The sequence below is a fragment of the Prinia subflava genome, chromosome 2 (assembly GCF_021018805.1).
Source record: "Prinia subflava isolate CZ2003 ecotype Zambia chromosome 2, Cam_Psub_1.2, whole genome shotgun sequence".
Classification (NCBI taxonomy): Eukaryota; Metazoa; Chordata; class Aves; order Passeriformes; family Cisticolidae; genus Prinia; species Prinia subflava.
In genome coordinates, this window is record NC_086248.1 from 60,467,373 (window position 1) to 60,486,054 (window position 18,682).

At 41.4% G+C, this 18,682-nt stretch overlaps 1 protein-coding gene across 27 annotated transcripts in view; it reads right to left on the bottom strand.

Moving 5' to 3' along the window:
• Window positions 1–18,682, bottom strand: part of LOC134546893 (uncharacterized) — a 249,245-nt gene that overhangs the window by 188,542 nt on the left and 42,021 nt on the right. For 24 of the 27 annotated variants that reach the window (XR_010079290.1, XR_010079302.1, XR_010079298.1 and 21 more), the window contains one exon: window positions 4,832–4,895. The exons of 1 other annotated variant lie outside the window; for it this stretch is intronic. Coding sequence is in view for 8 of the 26 variants with exons in the window: in XM_063390172.1 (XP_063246242.1) it covers window positions 4,832–4,895 (64 nt within the window). In the remaining 18 variants the exon portion in view is untranslated. Of the gene's footprint in view, window positions 1–4,831; window positions 4,896–9,299; window positions 9,376–18,682 lie in introns of all 27 variants that reach the window. 2 more of the 27 variants (XR_010079295.1, XR_010079288.1) reach the window with 1 other exon arrangement.

The window sequence follows — 18,682 nt, forward strand, 5'->3', positions numbered from 1 at the left end:
TATCTCAAGACAACCGTGATTCTTCTTGATCAAAGCTGATCTGAAAATGCCATAGGAATACTTACCTTGTCACAGTTCCAGCTGAACGTAGAAAGGCCCTGGTGTGCAGAAATGGAAGTAGATAATCAAACCCCTGCAAAACCCCATCCACATTTTCAGTGAGAGCTCCAAACCTTTCTTCTGCAACCCAACAGTTTGGCCTACCTTAAACTAGCTTAATTCTCACACCTCGCCCTCTCAAGCCATAACATCATATTTATACTTGTCTCTTTAATACTTGTTTAGAGAACACTTACAAATCCACTGATGAAATTTAAAACCCCAAAAGACATGCTCTCCCTTAAAATGGATTAAAACAGTGTCAGCTCCCTTGAAGTTAATGAATGAATACTATTCCTTAGAGCTGTTTTTATTCCTTCTGATATCCTAAATGATGCTGAATCAGAAAGGGAGAAGTAACTGAAATCCAGATATGTTAGTTTCTGCTCCATTAGGAAAAGGAAAAATCAATTTGGCAAAACATAAAAGAAGAAAATCAATAGGAAAAGAAATTTTATTTTCAGTTGAAACCTAAGAATATATTACAAACAATGGTGAGTGAAAATTATTCATTGATTTGTATAACACCTTTTACAAGCCCAAAAAGTGCTCCAAAGAATTATAGATTATTTAAACCTAAGGATCACTTACCACCAAAATGCATCTATCTCTGGAGTGGAATGCAGCTGCTACAAAATTGCAATAGCAAACAAAACACCACAGCTTTAGGGCACAAATGGTTTATCTGAAGATGTATCAAGGGAAGTTGAAAATGCAGAATGGAATTATCCAGGCTGGAATATGACCACACTGCAACTATATCGATTTCAGTTTAAGCTTAAAATCACAGAAGTTAGGCCCATCAGCCCATTAAACAAACTTTGGCTCACAAAGTCCCTAAAATGCTGTGGGATAATGTGCCAGAGGATGGGTTTGGCCTATTCCTGCTGCTGTTTCCCTGGTCAGTGTGAGCAAGCTGATTGCACTAGGCTGATTGCCCTTGGTGTGAAGTGACCCTCAGTGGCAGGGCAGCCACCTCTGTCGGTGGGGTAGGTGGTGCAGGAGGCAATCTTTTGTGTTCTCCGGCATGAATCACCACACTCATCCGGAGGTACTTTAAATCCTCCGCGTTAAGCACACATTAAGTTGTTTCAGGATATGGGCCACATTTATATCACTGTCATTAGTAGCAAGGGCTCACACTGCATAAAATTACACAAAGTACCTTTTGTACCTCAAGATGTACTTAGCAAGCAAACTCCTAGGGGCAGGGAATGTGCAGTCTTCTGTTTCTCTAAAGCACCTTAATCAATTATGGCAATATAAAAATGATTTATAACAATCTATTAAAAATACAACTCAAATGACTTATCACTCCTGGGGTCCTGGGAATAGACTGTAGGATTTACCATTTAATTGTAAATCAAATCTAGTGGCCAGTACCTCGTGTTTTAGAGGGAGATGAAAACTATTGATACACCTTACCAATTGTGAGTACAGCGTGTCTTGGATGATTCGATCTTGGGTCATCACCCACTGTGTGACCGGGGGAAGCAGAAATGTAGAATAAAGCAGCAGACATTTCTGCTCCCTACATTGTGTAGCCCAATCAGGTCATCCACTGATCAGGAAGTTTCCACGAGTCCAAGGGCTGCTGCAGGGCAGGCACACTGCCATCAATGCCATGGCAGTTTCTTTCTCCCTCAGCTTTCTCTGGAAAAGCTTCTCGGGAAGATGAAACTCCAAAATACCAACAAGACAGAATAAACACCTTGCTTAAAAGGCCACAAGTTGGGCTGGAAAGAGATTCACAAAGCATCTTGCACACACAGTCCTGGGCAAACTGCATTGCACGGGATGACCCAGAGTCCTGGGGACAGCAGAAACTATTAGTGGGGTAGAAACACAGCATCTGTTTCATCCCACCCAATTCAACAATCCAAGTCTACCTGTTCCTGTGCTAAAGCTAAGAACATGTAATAAGAAAATCTCAGTTTAGAAACCTGACCCGTCTTATCTTATTTTCAGAATAGCCAAGAGCTAATACAGAAGCCTGCACCCATATCAGAATCAAAATAGACATTGTGTGCATGCACCATATCTGATAAAATGCTCCTAATTCTCACCATCAGCAGACAGGGATGGAAACTATTCACACTCTGGAACTGCTTGTTTTTGATAAAGTGTGTTGATAAAGCTGCATTCATAGGAGCACCCAGGCCAGGAGCTGAGCTATCTGGCCAATAAACTCTTTCCTCTGCTCTTACAGACAATGACATCTGGCAGCTCTTTTCATAAGCTGGTAAAGCTGTACCTTGAAAACAATGTCAGAGCACATGAGGGAGGTTGACCCCTGTGTGAGTGATCACAGAGGACAGGCTAGAAATCCACAACACAGCTAATCAGAGATGCCATCACCTAAACTAGCCAAGAATACAATACTTAAGAAAAATACCTTTAATTCTAATGTCATATTGAATAGATAGATAAATCTGCATATGAGAAATGGCAGAAGCTGTAGGAATGCTAATTTCTTCTTTGCTTTCACACTTCCTACCAATCCTCAGCTTCATCTCTTCCACTGCTCCTTCCCCCAGTTAATGAGCTTTGTTCCTGTGGTTGGGAGAATTCTTAATATAATTCCATTCTTAAGGAAGATTCAAACATAAAGGCCACTACTAGTATAGAATATGTTTCTTGCATCATAAAACTCATTGATGCATTGATTCCCATGGATGTCCCTGCCCAATTCCTAGGGATTAGCACAACACCAGTAACAGGTGATGCTCTACCCCTACTTGGATTTCCAGAAAGTATTCCTTTGTAGATACTCTAGCACCTAATATGGCTTACCCTGACTGTAGCAGCTAATATGGCTTACCGTGTACCTTTTCCTCAGTAAGGTCATACATACTCTCTTCTAAATAGCTGTCTTTTTTTCAGAGAGCTTTGTCTCTTGAGAAAGTGTTCTTTGGTTATATTTGGCTAAAGCTGGCCAACCAGCTCAGAAGTCACTAAGAAGACAGCTACACACCTCACCCACAGTGCAACACAGAAGCCTCATTTTCTAAGGAAATGAGGCTAAAAAAACAAACAGTGAACTCAGAATCTTCTGGTCTCCCTGTGAATCTAACGTTCATCTTTGTTATAACCTTCTTCTGACAGGAATTGCCTTTATCTGTATTTTGTAAAGCTTTGAGTACATTGCCAGCACTTTAATAGTAAAATATCACAGAGAACCATATATCTGAATATTATTATGCAGAAAATATGTGCATGTTCACACAGACAGCAGATATATAAAAATACTGAATATGTAATTTAAGGCCATATTTGTGTTTAAGTATGTAGGTCAAACACAGGGCAAAGTTTTTTCTATTACACACAAAACCTACATGTACACTGGACCAAAAGAAATCACATAAAAACTCCTTTAATTCTGGATGCTAAAAGGTGCAAGTTCTAACTAGCGTTTGGAAGGGTGATTTCCCCAGGGAACCCCAGGTGTTCTGGGCACGCGCCAAGCCATTATTGCTGAGCACTGGGGCTGAGGTTCACCTCACCTAACCTCGGCCATCTGTCTCCCTATAGAGACTCGGGCACCTCCAGAGGGTGATACCTGGGAGGATGGAATGAATCAACCTGCCTGAGTCTCACCACTGACTACAGGGGCGGCCCAGACTACTCACTCAGATAAACCGTGTAATTTTTGAATAACTACAGTTAGGTGAGATGAATGCCAAACTTGGTGAATATTAGCCTGCAAAAACCAAGTGAGTGGGAAGATTCCACATCACAGCTGGATGGGAATAAGAAAGAGCAAACCATAAACCCTGGATTCTCAGGGTCTACACGGAAGCAAGAGCTGGTTTATAATACCGGGAAACTTCTGCAACTGCATGAAGACATCTTTCATAAGAAACAAACAAATATTGCCAAGGCAACAAACATTAGCATTTTGAATATATTTATTGACAATGAAACTTTGAAGTATTCTCCCTATAGGTACTGAAAAATGGTTACTATTGCCAGCAAATGGCAGAGGGGCACTCTATTTTGGTTCAGATTTGAATTCCCTTCAGTTGCCACAAAAATCAGAATGAAGATCTAGAGTGAAAAAACCCAAACAAATCCATACTACCTGAGCTGGATTCTGCAGCAGCAGGCTCTACTTACTCTACCTTCCCCATATTTCAGGCACAAAGGGTAACACACATGACCCACTGGGCAGTGGGTTTAAATATTGCTAGTTGTCCATCCATTTCTGCAGTTCAATTTGTTGGTTTTAGAGTAATTCTATTGGTTTCCAAGTTCTACTTCCCATTAGTGCTATCGACCATGAGATATTGTTAGAGGGGGTTTTTGTGCTTTTTTTCTCTACCTTCACTGGCTGGAACACAGCTTATCCCCATGTCCATTAAATATACATTTGAACAGCATTTCCACCTGCACTTTGTCACCTCGGGTTCTCAAGGGGTGTACCTCCACTTGGCTCCGAGCTCAAGGGCACCCTTGATATCAGTCTGAGAGTGCCAACAGGCATGCTAATGCCCATTTGAAATAGCTTTCCCTTTGCCTCAGATGTTTTCATGCACTCAACAAATAAAAAGTCTCTGCCTCACTCCGTCTGCAGTGCTGTAGGACGACCTCACCTCATTCTGTCAGTGAGCTACAGTTGCTTTCAGACTTTTACCTTCTAGACTTTGCTTTCCTTCCTGGAGTGTGTCGCATGTCCCCCCTACTTTAGGATCCAAGTTAGCAAAAGGCTCTGAGTGTATTGATCTAAGCTTACCTTCTTGAAGATGCTCAGCCCACTGCTGTTAATACTGTATTTCTTTTCAAAATGTCCACATTCCCTGGAAGATTAGAAATACCTTGTTATTATGAGCTGCTTCTGAACATGAAAGGACACAAATTCCAAAGAGGGAACAAAAAGCTGAATTTTCTGCAAATAAAACTTTGGCGGTAAGGATAATTTGTTCCTCTGCTGTCAGTAAGAGGTGTCTATATGGGTCACTGAAGAGGTTCTTTACTGGGAATAAGTTAAATTCAGCATCTACCATCTTGTCCTGTGGGTGAAGCATGCTATCTCAAATACGCAATACAGCCCAAACTGGGTGTCATATTTTTTAAACTTTCTTTTTTTGTGAATCACTTCCAAGTCTTGGGGGTAGGACATCACGACAGCCAGTTCCTCAACAAAGAACTGACATGAGAACAAAAGCTATTCCTGAAGAGTTCCCAAAATAAAAGTGAGACAGATGAGTGAGGAAAAGTTGCCTGGGTGTTTCATCAAACAAGAACGTGGTCAGGAAAGAAGTATGAGAAAGTATAAATTCATTAAAGACGAACTGGCTCACAGAATTGTCAGTTCTGCAGAAATACGTTAGGAAAACAACACAAGAAGGCTCCAACATTCTGAATATGTCAGGTTTGGACACCTTCAGAGATAACAGTGTCAGTGTTTCATCCAAGAGTAATTTTCCATTTTTAATATATTTGTATATTTTATGTTCCAGTCCTGTATTGAATAGCAAAACCAGCACAGTTGACTCAGAGTGAATCCCTCCTAGAACCTTCCTCTGTGAGGAGGAATTTCAGACTTTCATTCTAAATTGAACCTAAGGTAAATTTCAAATTCTTGAAATCCTTTCGAAAATGGAATTTTCATTCATCACCCAAAACTGTTTTAACCTCAACCCTTTGTCAACAGCTAAGTCAAGCTTTGGGAGAAAATGCTAGTATCCTTTTGAAAAATGGTTCCTGTTTGGATTCCCTTTCCAATGGCATCTGGTGAGGACTGCTTTGCCATAAATCTAGACCAAAAGCTGCTAAACAGTTGCCCTAAAAAAACTACAAATGGTTAAGTACCTGACCATATTCTAGACCCTGGGCAATATTTTTCCATACAATTATTTCTGCTGTTGTCATTAGCTCCAGCACTCTCACTATTTATTACCATAGGTATTTCGAGACTCATAAAAATGTGCTCTTACTCAAGGTTTAAGCAACACATGAAATAAATCAGCAACACTGAACACTGGCTGACACTGGATGAAACCTGGCTGGGAACAGCTGGATTGCTCTCTTGACTAAATATTTACAAAAGCCATGATTATATCACTGAGTGACACCATGTGAATATAACAATTTATCAATCATCATGTTTAACTGAAAACCCTGCAGGAGGGGATGGCATTCTCACTTAACAATAAGTATCTACTGTATGCTAATTAAGTCACTTATTTTGAGGCTAAGCTTACTTCAGGGATATTCGGACACTTTAAGTACCCATTTCCTAAGCACTGGTTACTTCAGAGGCAGAGAAAACACAGAGGTCAGCAGGGCTGTCACTTACATGGGTACCCATTCAGTAACACCACTGGAATTACACGGGGCACACGCCAGACCAGGGGGAGCACAGACCAATGCACAGAATTTATTTTGTTTTCCACGCTCCTGCCGTGGCTCCCCTGCCTGCTGCAGGGTGCCCTAGGGCAGTGAGTACCACAGCAGTGTCCCTGCTATCCCCTGGCTGCTATGAGCAGCCGCCACTTGAGTCTGCTGCCTTTGCACACCCTCTCCCAAGCAGGCAGGGTGTTTCCCTGCCATACCCCTGGCAATGCTCAAAGCACTGGCTACCAGCTTTGTGTCCAAGCTGAAATGCCCGTGTCCCTAGGAAAAGTTCCAATTTTCTCATCCCATATTTACCAGGTTAGGCAAAACTGAGGGTTTGTTCACTCTAAAACTGCCTGAAGTTTCACCTCACAATGCAGGGCTCTCCAACACTAAACCCATCCCCCTGACAGCACCGACACAAGTCTGTCTGAACAGGGCAAGCAGGACAACCTGCCCCCCTGCCAGCAGGACCTGGTGGCTCTGTTTCCATCAGAGCTTGTCAGCACTGGCTGAGTAACCTCCTCAAAAGGCCATTGAATACAAGGCTACCTGCTGCAAGAGAGAGAAGGGCCGGGACATGAGGAGCTCTGCCAAAAGTGTGACATTGCCAGGAAACATAAGATGGGTTCATACAGATGGGAGAAGCAAGTGGACCTGCTCAGAGGGGAGAAGGTTCCCGTGAAGATAAAGCCAGCACGTCACACTGACATGAAACACATATTTGGGCACTAGAAACCACTACCACATGGCATGAGCTTTTTATGAAATCTTCCACCTTCTGTGTCATGCCAGATTAACTCTCTTGTACCAGCAATGGCATGAGCAGTTCAGCTACCTCCCTGTCTCCTTCAGATTACAGGTTTTACTCCAACGCAAGAGAAAACACGAACCTCCTATTTGCCAGTCCCACTGCACAGACTCCTTAGAAAGTTTTTCTTCAAAAATGTCACACAGGTACATGACTAGCACAGCCTGTTTGTGTGGATCTCAGGCTAACATTCAAAAGGAACAGGTGGCATCCATGGTTCACCTCTGCAAACTGCTTTTAAACTTCATCTTTTTTTCCAGGAAACATTGTTCAAAAAGAAGAAAAAAGTTTGGGGTGATGAAGTCTGCTCCCCTGAGAGCCTGAGAAGAAAGTTTCCCTCATACGGATCTTAGACACAGATTTTTATTCCCATTTTCTACATGTTGAGAGTCTGCATAATAATTGTATTTTAGTCTTTGGAGCCCATCTGCCACTAAAGGGGAAATCTCACCTTCTTCTTTCTACCTACAGAGAGGTTTATAAATCACTAAGCACACAGACATGGGAGCACAGGACTTCGTTGCCCTTCCAGGAGCCCTTAATGGCTCAGACAATCACAGCAAGTGCTCTTTTCAGAAACACGGGGAGGGAGGAGAGAAGTTACGATAAATTTAGTTTTCTTTTGAAGTTAATAACCTCCTACAAAGGCTTTTGGTAAAACACAGACACCTTAACATTTTTTTCCCTTTCAAACAATTTTTTCCTCTATTTTTCCCTCAGATGGTAAAATCTGAGGAAACCTGTCTCTTCAGAAGGAACTGCTTTGTGTGAATGACATCAGCAGACCACGAGGTTACCACTGGTAAGTTGGCACCCTGAAGGGAATGAAATGAAATCTCTTATCAGCCTACTTGCTCCTCTTCTTTTCTACATTTGGTGCCTTTTGTAATATGCAAAGCAAAGGAAATGTTTTGCTTCCCTTGATTTTTTTCACCTTTTTTTTTTTTCCCCTCAGGAGAAGGGCAATACATTTGACTGGTTTCCCCAATGTCTCAGCTGTAGCTTCAGGTTTGTTTGGTACCTCAGTCAGAGGTGAATGATTTATACTCCCTCCTCTTTCTGCCTCACATCAGCCCTTCTCTCACCTACCACTGGGTTCTCTTGAGGCTTGTTTCAGGCAGTTTGAAAATCCACATTCTTCCCAGGGAAAGAAGACCTTCGTAAATGTGGATATTGTTAATTTTTACAAACTCCTCCACCACAGCAATGGTTTTGCTGTCTTGACTTCAAAATCATGGCACATATAATCTATTTCCAATTTCAATATTATCCTGTTGTAACTCTCCTTCTTCTGGCTTCTCTCAGGTCAGGGGGTTTCAGAGGCAGAAAGTGTTGGTGTGGAAGGGAGATGATGAGGAGGAGAAAATGGGTGAATGTATGGGAAAGTGGCTATAGCACGAGAACTTTCTCTTCCCCGTACACAGGAGTTTCAACAGGTGGAGCCAGTATGGCAACCACCCACAGAAATAAGGAACAAACCTGAAAGGTGAAAGCTCCAAGGGAAGGTTCCAAGAGGGAGTGACTAGGGTTTGTTCCAGGAGAACATCTGAAATAATGAACCTATCACAGAGCACAACCATTAGCCCCAGGAGAGGAGATGGGAGGTGGAGACTTTCTGCATATGTTTTTAATAAGTCTCATGGATCCTGTAAGCACACATTATGCAAAGAACAGTTTAATCTTTCCTAAACTGAGCTTAGAAACAAAGATGTTAAATCACTGCAGGATCCCAAGTCTGGAGTACAGCAGGGGAGCCTGGATGTCATCAGGAGGATTGCTCATATAGTGTTACATGCGGCTTCCCAGCAGGTGAGGGAATATGGAAGCAGGGAGAGAATGCTAGCCCAAGCTGGGGTGGAGGAGAACTTTAAAAACCTGCAAAGGAAGATTAAAGGTTAAGGAACTGAACTATACACACAGATCTCTATTGTTTTTACAAACAACATGCTTGAACAAACTGTGTCTAAAAAATTGTATTTTCCTTTTTAAATAAAATAAGAAGAGCAATGCTATTTTCTTTTTGGAGAAGCTATTTCTGAGTCACTACACCCACCTGACACGACTCGACACTTGCAGAGCAAAGATGCCTGTACCCTCATGCATCCTCTGAGAATACCCAGTGGTTCGTGCTAGGAAAAAGCACAGAAAGCCAGGTTTAGGAGCCATCAGTCAGTGAAGGACAAGAAAAGGTGTCAGCCACCTTTTAAGTGTGACAAGGGTAGGCTGAGAGGCAAATGGGTGACTTCAGCACGACAGAGACATGATAGAAAGGCACGAGGGATGAGATAGTGAAGATACTGTTTTTTGAAGGAGGACACAATTTAAAACAAAATAAGTTTGGTCAAATGTTTATCATAGTCTCTCCAGGAACCTCCACTGTTCCTCTTTATTAATTTTAGTGATAGGGTATCTGCAGTTCCTAGTCAGAACCAAGGCTCCCCTGACACATGCATCACAAGAGGATGAGGCCCTGCCATGCACAACACACAGAGAAGGAAGGTAAATAGTGCACCAAGAATAGGCCAGCTAAAACTATTCACATGACTTTTGAAGCCTTAGAGAGTCACAATTTTCTTTTGCAGGAAATTATTCTGTGCCAAAAAAACTTGTCTTAATTCCAAACAAAGCTAAATACCACATCTGAAATTTCCCAAGCAGAAAAAACCCCAACAACCAACTATAGTGTTGCTACAAATATAACATCAAACCAAGTACATCTCAAATGGCTTTCTGAAGAGTATAGGTTTCCATTAATCCATTCATCCTAGCTTGCCTGAGCAGTTCTGTGTACACACATAGACACATTTGCAGTTTTTAAAAACCTAAATAGGCATTTGAACCTGTCTTTCCCTTTTGTTGCAGCTGTGTCCTCTTTATGTTTCCCCAAGAAATCATGTTTTGACACACAAAAAAATACTCCTCTCCCAGCACCCCACTGCTGTAAAGAAAGCTGTAAAGCAAGCTATGGATGCAACAGGAATGAAACCAGCAGTGTTCCAGAGAAATATGGGAGAGGGTCGTTGGACATATCCTAAAACTTGGAGTGTACGATGCTCAAAGCACAGACTGTCAGCCTGCCCCGGCAGGTTTTACCATTTCCGATGGCAATGTGAAGGAGGACATAAAGGTGTGGAACTGATCTCCCCTACCTATAATTCCTTGGAAGTCCAGGCAGCTGGGAGAGAACAGGAGTCATCCAGGCTCCCTTTGTACTCAATGGAGAGTGAGTGATCCTTTCAGAGAGGGATCCATCCCCTCCTACATGGATGCCTGAGGCAGACAGGATGAATCACCCCTGAAGGGGCTCTCTCTCTGCAGAGTCCTCCCACCACTGCAGAGGGGCCTCAGACCACCACCAGTGATCTGATGCCTGTTATTAGCCAGATGAGAAGAATTCCTCCCAAAACACTTTCCAAACAGTGCCAGTGTCACCTCAGGGTGACCCAGTTCAATCCGATATTTCACCATGTGTTGTGTCTTTCTACCTGTGATATCATCCAGCAAAGAACATGTTAATTAATGCCACTGGGAAGCGCAGTGCCTCTGGTGAAAAGCTGTGCCTGTGCCAAAACTGCCCTCCATTTCTAATTTTTGAGATTTTTATTCTGATTATTGTATCACCAAAATGTCGTATTCTACCCCAAAACACATCTCCACTGTTTAAACCTACAAGTCAACTTCCTTGTTCTAACTCCAAAGCTTTTCCCAACCTGCGGAGTTTTGAGTGTAGTTTCACCATTTATTACTATATATCAAGCACAAGAAAATGTTCCTGGTAAGAGGCAAAATCATTCCCAGCTTTCTCCTGTCCTTCACCATAAGTTTTTTACACATAAGGAAACAGTGGTAAGGGAACCCAGATTACTGTATTTCTTCACAGACATATCAGCTTCTAGGAATACATTAAATAACCCAACTTAATTTTACCATATTAGTTTGGCCATATTCTTTGATATTTTCCACTTCAGGGGCCACTGAGTTTCCCAAGTTCAGTACAGTAAATTTTTTAAATCTTTGTGAAAGCCAAAGGATTAAAGGATGAATTCAGAGATTTAGAAGCCGGTAACTGTTGTAGGTATGGCCCGAGAAAGCCTGTCTTCCACAGTGAGTCCTGCCAGTGAGCTGCTCTGTGGCCTTGAACAAATCACTTCACCTCTCTTGTACTTCTGCTTTCTTGTCAATATTTTTGTCTGCTTAAGTGTGTGGTTTCTGGAGCAACTCCTGTGGGTTTGTAGAGTGCATGCCAGTACAGGAACCCAGCATCAAACAGAATGACACTGTAGTAGGAAAATAAGGACAGAAACTCAGGAAGTACAGGGATTTGAAAGGAAATGGCTACAATGTTTTCTTAAAACCTGTAATGCTGTTGGGGTCTCCAGATCTCCAGGCTCAGAAGGTGTAGCAATTTTTTAAAGGACTAAGTGCCTGTCATAGATCATAACCAGGAAAAATGCAGTCATATATGTTTTTATGACTGGCTTCTATTCTGCTTGGCTTGGTTACGTTTAATACCTGTGGAGCAGGTAATTTTAATAAATAAAAAGAGAGAGAAAGAGAGAAAGTGTCAGCATGAGACTGGGTATGAAGTTATTGAGAACAGGAGTGTAAATGTGTCAAGGAAATCCCCAGTGATCCAAAAGGGAATGCAAGTAGCTTTGCAAGCAGCAGAAGCAAGCTGAAAAAATTGTACAGGGGTCTTAGCTTTGCAGAAGGATTTTCATTTTCCAAACTGTAAATCAGACCAAATTAAATCAAAACTACATTTCTATAGCACCTTTCATACTGGGCTCCCAAGGCACTTCACACTGAAGGCCAAGCCATGGAAGTGTTTATGAAGGCAGCAGGTCAGAAGAGCCCTAGGCTTAGGGGCTGGGAGGCAGCAGCACCAGGAGGTGGCACTGGCTGAGAGGTCCCTGCACCACAGGGCCAGGCTCAGCAAAATGCAGGGAACATCACAGTGCACAGAGCCATACGTGAGGTGCAGGGCACTGCTAAGCCATATGAGCACTCTCAGGGCCTTACAAAAGGCAGAGACAACACAAGAACTGCCCAACTGCTCCATAAGCACCAACAGAGATAGAGAAAGCAATTTGTGCCTCCTCTGCTCCAATCCAGGGTCCAGCAAAGGCAATTCTTGCCTCCTCTATTCTTTGTCCAGAGTCTAGCATTGGTGCAAGAAAAGGATGCCCTAAAATTCCACCAGAGTACGCAGGTCAGTGACTGCAGCCAGAGTTCCTGGGCAGGTTTTGGGGCACAGTCTCCCCAGGCTGCCCACCTCTACAGCCCTCTTAGGAGCAGGAGCAAACAGCCCAGCCCTACCCTGGCATTGCTGCACACAGCAGGCTGACCTGTCCCCTCAGCCACATTCAGACATCTGGCCACCCCCTGGACCAGGCTGGATGGAAACACAGCACTACCCAGGCAGCAAAACCTTCAGTTGCCACAAAACAGCTTTCTTTGCACCAGGCTTAGGAACAAAAAAGCTCCTAGGTGAAAAAGCTGCAAAAGCACTGAAATCCTTTCACCAGTAACTCTAGGCAGGCTCACCTTTCTAAGGTAAATTTCATCTCTGTTAATCCTATCAGTTAATATTGAAATCAAATACAATATGGTATTTGATATGACAGTCTCCTTCTTATGAAGTCAGCTGCAGCATTTTTTATTTGCATATGATTTAATTACATTTTCATTCCAGGTCTTCAATTCTGTGCATGGTGGTGGGTAAGAGCACATGAATTCTGTATGACTGTGATGATAGGAGAGATTATGAAACTTAGAATAATGCTGCAATGTTAGGAAATATGGAAGAGAAGTATTGCTGTTTTAGGAATGAGGCTTCAGGGGGATGGGTGAAGTGAATAAGCAATACAGTCCCATTTCTGACAGATACAGAGCAACATTTCAGCAGACCACATAATTTTTTTAAGATAGCCAGAGCCTTTTTTTTGTAAGATACACTACCTTGTTTACAGGTTTACCAATACTTGAGGAGAAAAAGCTCAAAAAGTGAAGAACAGCAGGTCACCTCAAATCCAGGCAAAATGCAGCTATGGCATTGCTGGGCTCACTCTCCCTGGTATCCAAGGGGTGGGCAGTGGGTTTGGGGGTTCCTCTGCCCTGGGTTCTCCAGCGTGTGCTTGCTCTGTAATGCTCCTGCTCCCAAATTAACAAGGTGCATTGGAAACCACAAAAATTTTCTGCATAGGCAGAATGGAAAATACAACATTTGCAATAAAAGGAAACAGATGAGCAAATTGTTGGATGCTGTGCATCAGTGACCATTATTTATGGTCACTGGTAGTGAAAACCAGTAAGACCTCTCAGAGCCAAACTCTTGCTTATTAGCTATAGGCACACGCACAACATTTAAGTGCAAATATCCCCAGTCACCTGTAAATAGCAGCACATAAGGTAGAATTACTCCACTCTCTGTCACACCAATTGTAGCCATCAAGTGTGAGCTTGAAGGAACATCTGCGAGAAAGTGGTGATAAGGAGAAGCCCCCAGGTGTTTTGCACATAGGAGGAAGGATTTGTGCAGACTAGGGATACAAAATCGATTCCCAGTCCTCAAATCCTGACATGAAGAATTAGGGGTAAACTACATTTTTATGTTAAAAAAATAAAATCTGAACTTGTTTTATGACCCACATGTTACTCATTTGTCTGTCTACCACACCAGAAATTGTTAAGGGAAGGAAAATGTCACGTTCTTATATACTCAATTGATACAGTGGAAAGGGCAATGGGAAACATTTCTGGTCTTGTAAGTGCTGAAGATTTTTTCTTGTTCCTGGATTTTGTTCCCAGCCAAGTTCATAATTCCACTGTATTTTCTGCCTTAGTTTACCCATCAGTAGGCTAGGTATAATGATAGTGCTAATTCTTAATTCAGAGTTCACATTTTCACTGTGAGCTGAGACAAACTGAAAGTGTTTTATGAATGCAAAATACTGAATTTTTTTTCTTCCAGTCTGCACAAGGTCTAGAACTTTGTACAGTAGTTAACATATTCCTTGGACACAGCACAAATTTCCTCTTTTCTGTAGCAAGAGGACATTCAGAAACAGACTTGGAGACAAAACCAATTCAAATAGGGCTCTCTGCCCATGAAGAACAGTGATTAAAAGCCAATTTTGGTTATTTTAGCATTAAAATATTTCAGTCATAATAATCCTTGACTGGTTATTGGGCTGCACCTGTTAGATGGATGGCACAATTAGGTTTTCTGTCTTTCTATTAGGTTACAATCACAAGGAATACTTGCCTTTAATATCTTAGTTAATAAGGAGGTAAACTCATAAGATGAACAACCAAGTATTTATACTTGAAAACAACTTTTGCTCAGACCAGAGTGTAAAATTATTTGAAGTCAGTTCTCCACTGTGCAAAGTTTCCAGTGTTAATTTAATGTTTCACTACTTCTAGGTGCGTTTCCTCTAATGCTGAAATTGTGAAAAAATGGAAACAGAAAAGCAGACAATGGTTTTCTCTGGATTAGCCATTTCTGTAATGCATGTGAAGGTCTTAAAAAGTTCAGGGCCAAATTTGGAAAACTGGAAAAATTTGCTGCTTTCACTGAGGAGAAGGAAAGAATTGACTAAGAAGAATTTCGATTAATGATGTAGATAAAAGATATGAATAGGAAATTTGTAAGTGACAAGTAGTTTTCTTCTTTGGAATAAAACTCACAGACTTGTATTTTTTCAACATCAGATCCGTTTTTCTTGTCATTTTAAACACTTCACATTCCTTTCCTGGAGTTACAATTTTAGTCTTCTGTAGAGACAACATCAAGAAACTCCTCTTTTCATGCACACAGGCATTTCAACTGAGATAAATTTACCAAGCAGATATGTCCTAAACATAGGCAAGGCAGCACAATCTAATGCAAACACACACACACAGAAAATTGTTTCAATACAAAAGGGTAGAAGAAGTACTGATTTTACACAGTAAACTGATAGGCTAAACAGTTCATGCTGAGCTGGTTTTGGACTGTAACAGGAGGTAGGATGATAGTAAAGGGAGAAGTAACTACTTTAAGTATTAGAAGTGACTTTTCAACAGCACAAGAGGGCCATATAAGTCTACTTCAGTCCTTACATGCAGATTTGCAGGGTTGAAGCCCATGTTCCAGGAGGCTTCACAGCTCTTGCTGCCCAAACCAAATATTTCAGATAAAGGCAGATGAAGTCTCACATGTGTGGACAAAAAGATCAGCAAGCTACATGCTTACGCTTCTTAAATAAGCCATTGTAAATAATAAAGTGACCTCCACTGTGTAATTATCTCAACCACTTTTTCACGCAAGGGTTTTGCCAGATGAAAGCAAATCAGAGAAACTGGATTTTCCCATAGATACTTCAGTCTTATAGGAAGGAATGATTAGTCCCATCTTTCCCCTTCCCTGCTTCTCACACCCCAGGACAGCTCTGGTTTTTACTCTACTGTTGGCAGAGGGATACAAGTACTTCTTGTAATTCAATCATCAAGCTTTAACACTGCTTCCCGAGGCTAAATGGAAGTCAAATCTCAAAGCTGCTTGCATCCTATGGCCTACTGGGATTTAAATACAACTAATTTCTGCTGGCTGAACTGTAATAATGAAGATTTTGAGTACTCAGTGATAAAACTGGGGAGGCCGTATTTAAGGCAATGGAAGTTACACCATGTGCAAAATTCTATTCCCCAGACCAAGATGAAAATGCTGTTGTTGAATGTTGCATGGATAAGACAGAAGAAGAATATAATTTATGCATTATAATTGAAATCAAGGAAGCATTTCCTGCTAATGCTGTCATGCCTGCTTTGCAAGGCTAACCCTAATGACCAACAATTGTACTTTTTAATACAATTTCCAAAGCAAGTGGTGGCTAGGGAATAGTCCCGTTGGAACACACACCACACATGCCTCCCCTACATTTCTTCACGTACAATTCACAGATGACTGCTTTGCAAGACTGTGAATGCATGACTTACTCATTCTAGAAGAGTGAAGATTCCCATAAAAGCATTTACTAATAGACTCTCTGGCAGGAAAATCCACCTCTGTGCTGTTCCAAGCCACTCTAAACTTTTCTTAATCACCTAATGAACTGTGATTCCTTTTCACTGTTGGGCATGGACAGGCAGGTTCAGAAAAAAAATAACAACCAGTCCAAACCACTGTCCACAAACGTGGCTGGACTGTTTTTCATGAAGAAGTAAAAAGCCTGTGTCCTTTCAGTTTAAACAAGAAGCAGAGAAAAATGAACTATTTATTTGTTTTTCTGGCACAGCAAAAAGCCATATTAAGAAATGCCCTAAGAAATCCATGATGTCAAGATTTTCAGATCTAGGTTTACAGGTGCTTTAGCTCAAGGTTGAAGATGTTCAGGTGGCATATTTTCTTTGGGGATAATCCCAAGAAGCACCAAACCCATCACTATTTCCTGAAGGGATAAGAATGTCACTTCTTACAAGCAGTAGGCAGAGTAGCTTTAATGGAACAAAAAATAATGGAGAACAGACTTCCCACTCACCTTCCTAACAGTTTTGGGATAGTACCAACAAGACATTTTACCTGCTGTCTGACATTGGCTGCATTCACCTGTATGCAGATAAGCTTTGCTCTCCAGTATTAGGGTCAATCTAAGGAGGCACATTTAGGCACAAGGACCATCACGGGTAAGAGCTACATCCTCAAATTTCTTTCCTTCTTATCATTTCATCATAGCCCTTCGTTATTTCTCCAGCATAACTACTTAAATCAAGAGTATTAGCAAATGATGTAGCAAATCAGTAATAAAACTGGTCATTAAAACGAGAGGGCATCCTGGGATTAAGAATTAAGAACTGGGATTAAGATGGCATTAACACTATAATTACTGCCACAATGGGTCACATTAGTGCCACATCCATATGTGTGCCAACAAACTCTTGAAAAACCAAATCTTTTTTGTTAATTGTTTTTCATGGTGCCTTTGTCTCTCATGGTTCTCCTGATTGCAAGTCTGGCTAGTCAAGCTCTCCTCTTGCTCTCTTATACAGAGATCTTACACAGAGAAGTGTGTTCGCTCCCAGCTAAGAGAATGCACTAAATAAAAAATAAAAAAAAATTAAAAAAAATAATAAAAAAAAAAATTTAAAATAAAAAATAAAAATAAAAAAATAAAAAATAAAAAATTAAATTAAATTTTAAAAAAACAAAAAACAAACAAACAAAAAAAAAACCCACAAAAAAACCCACCACAAACAAACAACCCCCCGCCCAACAACAACAAAATCTGCATTTCCCTTAGTTCTTATTTGCCTGAAAAACACACACGAAAGATTCATGGATAAATCCATGCTAATGTTCCATAGTAGTGTTGACATATCATAGAAAGCAGTAAGACAGCTATGAGAAATTAGCTTTTATGTAGCTGTGTCTGCCAAGACTAAAATCTTTTCCACCTCCAGTCACTAAGGGTCTTCCTAGAGTAAAATCCCTCTTGGATCCTAAACTAAACTGCTTTTGATTTTGTTCAGTTGAGTATAAGATCCTCCTTGCTCCTAAATGTAAAGATACAAGATCAATGATTTCATCACAGCAATAATTTCTACTCTGTGTCAGATAGGAATTGTTGACAGATGATGCTCCATCTGTCACAGTATTTTACAGTAACAAGCCAAAATACAGCAAAAAAAAATTGTAAACTGTACTGTTAGGAACTGTCGCAACAGAGCATCTTGGCTTTTTGGAAATACAAGTTGTTATAACAAAAAGCTCTATTTCAAAGCCTGGATCCTGGGACAGGGATAGCTATTTAGCATCTTTGCACAATGGGGTTTAAATCTAATACTGCCTGGCAATGCAGTATTTAAAGTAGATTTACATGGGCAGACAACCACACACCTGCTCTCCTCACACTTGGATCTGGACAGTGCAAGCTAGATCCCATCCAGAAGCTGTGCTACCACACTTGCACAACATCAATCCCCAGCTATCACCCAAGTTATATGTTCATATTCCACTGATTCAATGTTCAAACTGAGCAGTCACATAATGGTCTGTGTCTACTCATTTCAGCATGCACAGGGCTCTGTGTTTAATGGGGTTAAGCCAACAAGTATGGGGGGTAGGGATGGCAGATGGTATGGAAACCGAGTAAACTTGGGGAGAGCCAGGGATGTGTGATCCCTGCTGGCACCCACTAGCACCCACTGGTGAGGAGATCCTATGGTTCTCAACTTATCCCTTTCTCCTTCTTTTCCCATTAGCGTGGTGATAGCCAGAACAGATTCAGCATCTGATTCCTCTGCAAGGGTAAACTCTTTAAAATCTGTGCCTCTGTCTAACCTCTAAGTGTGTCATTCAATTTTCTAGCCCCCATGTGCTTCCTTTTTCCTTCCCAGATCATCAGAAGGGTGAAGGCAGAAAAGATGGATGATTCTGCCCTTGAACTGGCACTC